General features: G+C 42.7%; 1 protein-coding gene across 1 annotated transcript; it reads right to left on the minus strand.

The window, feature by feature from the left end:
• Positions 1-1,064: 1,064 nt before the first annotated feature.
• Positions 1,065-4,325, minus strand: LOC147856126 (putative inactive receptor kinase At2g26730). Its single transcript, XM_087329101.1, has 3 exons — positions 2,998-4,325; positions 1,699-1,842; positions 1,065-1,158 (listed from the first exon to the last, which is right to left on the minus strand). Exons 1-3 carry the CDS (start codon positions 4,323-4,325, stop codon positions 1,065-1,067), a joined length of 1,566 nt encoding a protein of 521 aa, XP_087185227.1.
• Positions 4,326-5,220: the final 895 nt, after the last annotated feature.

Consider the following 5,220-nt stretch of genomic DNA (forward strand, 5'->3'; position numbering starts at 1 on the left):
TTAAGCTCAGAATGTCGACTCAGTCCGAGTGAGCAATTCACAACATTGTGCCATAGTCGGCATCGACACGGTAGAACTTAATATACATTTGAGTCTTTTATCTTCTATCTATCTTGTGTCCCTTCTCGCGCGCGCGCGCACACACACACACACACACACACCACACATCTAATCTATTCCACCAAACATAATTATTTACATGGTATCAAAACACATTGGTAGTTCGATCTAGCTCATCCACATGTGAAATCCCCATCGGTTCCATAACCGAGAAATGTGCATTTTGTTTCATGGGGTGCCCACTTGGTCCTTTTCTCCTGGGGATAAATGTGTAAGCTTCGCATCCGAAAATTCAAAGCCTTTCGTAGGTCGGTTGTGTGGGAAACAGGTCCCTCCAGATGGGAAGAGGAGAATCGAGTTGATGAGTAACTCAACTGAGGCCAAAACCGAAATTGAGGATATAGCCAACTCGGGACACTATATTTGTAAATAGTCGAAATGTGCCCCATGTGGGCTATGTATGTAAATAGCCATAAAGTTGTATAAGTATAAATACAACTAGGGCAAACTTTAGTAAGGTGTAGTTGTATCATTGGGTTGTGAGTTACAAGAAGGTCGTTGCCTTTATAAGTGTGAGAGTGAGAGTGTGTGAGAGTTAGAGAATGTGTACATATGGGTTAGAAAGCTCGTGAAGTCAGCTATCTTTAGAACTTTAGATCTCTAAATTTAGAGCTCTGGTGATGGAGATATGATTATTTGAAGTTTGTTGTGTCATAGCTAAAACTAGGAGATGAAAAAGTTCTAAAAAAAGTGTTAAAAAGAAAGCAAGGGAAGTTATCTTGGAAGTGATACCTTTATAATAAGGGGAGGAGAGTACAGTTGTGGTAATAGTGCTGAGTCTATTTCTTGTGGTGTTTCCTTTCCTGTTCATGTAGTGTGGTTGAGTTGTTATCAATATATCTTTGTAGATATGGATGTATGTATCTTCTTTCTCTCTTCCTTCCATCATGATCATTCATTATCAATAGATCTTTGTTGTTTTCGATCTATATCTCTTCTTTCTATCATCTCTCTTTCACATTGTTAATGGCCCTAACCATTAGGCCATTACTACTTAAGAGAGATATTGTATGATTATCCTTGGAAGTCAAATATGGCCTATGAAATCAAAAGTGAATCATTTTATCATATCATGTATGGAATTAATTAGTGACTCTCGATGTAAAATACGAGCCAAGTCAAATTGAAGCAACGATGTGTAAAGTGTTACCATTGCATATGTCCTCCAATTCATAGTAAGCCTTCTGACTTGCTTCTAGGTATGTTGTGTGATCACTAAGATATGTATGAACTAAAAAGAGTGATGGTGTACTAGAGCAAGTCCCTTATATTAGTAATGTTGTAGAATATTGCATGCAAAAACATGTTTAGTACCATTCATGTTGCGTGGAAAGACACACACACACACACACACACACACACAGATTATATTATCGTCGTTGGAGGTCAAATATGACCTATTCATGTTGTGTGGAAAGAGAGAGAGAGAGAGAGAGACGGTGCAAGTGCAAACGGAAGGAGTGCCACATGATGGACCTTGCTTGGGGTCAATTTGTTTAGTCATAGGGTGAATGATCACTAGATCATAAGCATTGACTTACAAGTGCACTTGATCAATGGTCTAGTATTTTCAATTACCATGAGAGAAATGTCATGGCTAGCTCTGGTTGGAGGACGAATGTGAAATTTTTTTCCAGCTTGGATGCTCTTTTTAAAGCCGTATAAGCCATTTTTCTTATTATTGTCACCATCAACAAACTCTCTCGTTTGTAGTCCACTATGCTAAAAAGAGACATTCTAATCAAATTTTTTATATTAGCCTTAATTTCATCTCTTTTATAGAGTAGGCTTCAATTTTACAAAGTTTAGTATTAGTTTCATCTCTTGCATGATATAGGCTTCAATTGCTCATACTATAATGAGATGTAAATTTCAGTCTTAATTTCAAGTATTGCATAACAAACGCCTCAAATTTACCGTAATTTCATTAAAATCAAATAGGGTACAAAAATTCGTTAGATTTATTTGACTTAAAAAATGGTTTCATTTAGATTTGTGTTAAAATGGTTTGCTTTGGTTTCACTTTATATGTTAACAATTTGGTTTAAATGTCTCGGTCTAAATGGTTCGGTCATTTTTTAACAATTTGGTTTGGATTTTGTTATGTAATTAACATTTTGGTTTGATTTCAAGGCCAAGAAACCAAACCGAACCAGGCATATATATACCTAGTGTGAACATAAACCAAATTATAAGATCTCTCTATTTTCCTCTCTAATTTGGTTTGGTGGTGTATACTAAATGGAAAATGAGATCGGGATTGTGGAAGATCAATGATGATTCATTATATACTTGTGTGTGTGTGTGTGTGTGTGTGCACGCGCTCATAGATTGGTATTCATGGGATTGCTTCCATAGCACCAATACTACACGAGAATCTCATAGATTGGTATTCATGGGATTGCTTCCATGGCACCAATACTACACGAGAATCTCGACCAAGACATTGACATCCATTGCATACATGTTGTAGGTTCCAAAAGGATTGAGGTTAGTTGTTGTGACGGAAGAGCATCAACGTATATTGGATGGATCATCTCAAATGATTGAGGTTAGTTGTCGTGATGGAAGAGCATCAACGTACATTGGATGGATCGTCTCATTTGATCGTAAGTAGGGGCAAGCACTCTAGAAATGTGAGATATCATTAACAAAATTATAGTTTTTACTAGAGAGAGAGAGACGAGAGGGTTGGGCGTACCATGGCGTAGTAGGGCGGCCAGGCTGCCCTCAGGTAGGAAATCGATGATGACCAGGTTATCGTGATGGCCGGCAACGTAAGCTCGGATGGGCAACAAATGAGGGTGTAAAGGCACGGAACCGAGCTCCTCGACCTTGCGGATGAACTCCTCGGGATCGAGCATGGTCTTTCTCAACCTTTTAACGACCACGATGACTGGGCCCTCCTCGGGGTGGGGGTTGTTGTTGTCGATGAAAGCCTTGTAGGCCATGCCGAAGCTTCCTTTCCCCAGAACCTCGGCCGAAGCATCTAAAAGCTGGTGGAGGCTGAACGTGGAGGCCGAACCCGGGGGCCCGAGAAACACAACGTCCGATTTCCGTGCCTCCTCCTCGGACACGGACACCGCGTTGTTCGTGGTGCCGCCGCCATCGCCATCAGTATCCGGTATCGGTGTCGGTATCGGAGTCGGTGTCTGTGCCTTGCCCTGTTCCTCCTCCACCACCACCATCTCTGCTTCCTGCGTGTTGGCTGCCGATGGAGCTTTCCTTCGGCATAGGAGCAAACTGAATATGAGCAGCAGAACCAACACCCCTGCTATCAGTATCCCTGCGATCACTCCCTTGTCCAGCTTCAATTTGTCGTCCACACTTCGGGAAGGAGATGCTGAAGGTGATGGCGATGGCGATGGCGATGGCGATGGCGATGGGGATGGATCGCCTGGACATAGCACAGCCAATGGCGCCCCGCACAAGTTAGGGTTTCCAGAAAAGTAGGATGGAGACTGATTCGATAAAGATGCCGGTATCCGGCCCTCGAGCCCCGGATTGTTGGCTACGTTGAAGATCTGCGGCACGGATTCTTCTGCGGTGAAATTCGGGATCCGCCCCGACAGGGAGTTGTTCTGCAAGGCGATGGTCCTGATGGAGCGGAGGCCAGTGATGGAGGCCGGGATGGATCCATGAAGATCGTTGAAGGATAGGTTTAGCAATTGCAGCTGAGGCCAGGCCGAGAAATCGAAGGAGAGGGGGCCGGAGAATCGGTTTTGAGCCAATGCAAGGGTGAGAAGGCTCTTGCAATTGGCTAGGTCGGGCGGGATTGGGCCCTTCAATCGGTTCCGGGTGAGGCTGAGTACCTGTAATGCGTCGAGGTTTCCAATGGTGGATGGATGGATGGTTCCGGTGAGTGCCTTCCCCGGGAGCCTCAAATTCACCACTCGGGGAGGCACACCATTGCAGGCCACACCCTCCCACGAGCTGCACACGGTGGCGGAATCGTTCCAAGTCGATCGCAGCCAGTAGTTGATTTGTGTGAGATTCCCCTTGAATGCAAGGAGCGCCGACACATCGGTCGAGAGGTCGTTGGCCGAGGTGCGAACGGGCAGGTCATGAGCACAAATCAAGAAACAGGAGGTCCAAATGATGCACACAAGGGGAACTTGATTGAATGTACTGACAAGTCTGGAAGAATGGCCTCCACCACCAGGTTTTGAGGGTCTGGAGGCCATGGGATGTTTGTTATAATCCATGCTCCTTAGTATTCCAATACATAATAGCTAATGTACATAGCAAAAAATGGGAACAGAGAAAAAGAACAATGAAAATCAATGTCAAAGGGGGGTGGTGAGTGGTTTGACCTTCCATTGGGATTATACTTAAATATTACAGGCCAATTCATGCTGGTTTCTTTATTCTCTTCTAATGGGTTGGCAATCTACTACATACATGAGACACGATGAAATTGATTTGTTAATCTATTAGCACGAATCATTCTCGTACATTGTCGGCCATTTCGTTAAGTTGGGCCAAAAATAGTCAGACTGTAATGAAGTAAATCTAGGCCTCCAAAATGCAGCAAGATAAGAAATATACCAAGTGTGCCGTTTTGTGTCGGTCAGTATAGATTCCTGAGGATAAAATGATGCTTTTTATCTGGTCACCTGATTTCATTATAACTGCCTGATGAACTACTTCCCTACCACATGAATCATATTCCTCTCCAAATGGTGGAAGAATTAGGGCAGGATGAATATTCAAAACCTGCTCATGGATAGGTTTGTCCCATTTCCTTAGGGCAACTTGCCTGTGAATCGACCGGACAATGAAATAAAATAAAATCGTGTATTTCCTGTGAATCGATCCAACCAAAGGATTGTCACTAATCGTTGTTTCATCCCACATACAAACTCAAAATGCATATTTGTCACCTTTGGATAGCAATGCATTCTAAAATCATGTGTTTGATTGCGGTTCATTTGGTCTTTTGATGCCTGTGTAATAATAATGCCAAGGATTCTGTACAGACATTGTGAATATCTCCAAAATATGTTCTTTAAAGGCTGTAAAAAGCTGATTATCATCTTGTATAAATTTTTGGCAGGTATGCTAATGGCCTAAAGGCCAGTCAAAACTTGTTATTTGCAT

Source organism: Azolla caroliniana, unplaced genomic scaffold (genome assembly GCF_043228905.1).
Source record: "Azolla caroliniana isolate FFs.n. ecotype wild unplaced genomic scaffold, voAzoCaro1.0.p SCAF_13, whole genome shotgun sequence".
NCBI classification, from domain to species: domain Eukaryota; kingdom Viridiplantae; phylum Streptophyta; class Polypodiopsida; order Salviniales; family Salviniaceae; genus Azolla; species Azolla caroliniana.

What these genes read in the sequence shown, in the direction of transcription:
- LOC147856126 (XM_087329101.1), bottom strand. Translation starts at nt 4,325, where the DNA reads ATGGATTATAACAAACATCCCATGGCCTCCAGACCCTCAAAACCTGGT. An exon ending in GTCATCGTGGTCGTTAAAAG is followed by an intron (nt 1,843 to 2,997) that starts GTTGAGAAAGAC and finishes GTCTCTTTTTAG; the next exon opens with CATAGTGGACTACAAACGAG. An exon ending in GCCATGACATTTCTCTCATG is followed by an intron (nt 1,159 to 1,698) that starts GTAATTGAAAAT and finishes TTGATTTCATAG; the next exon opens with GCCATATTTGACTTCCAAGG.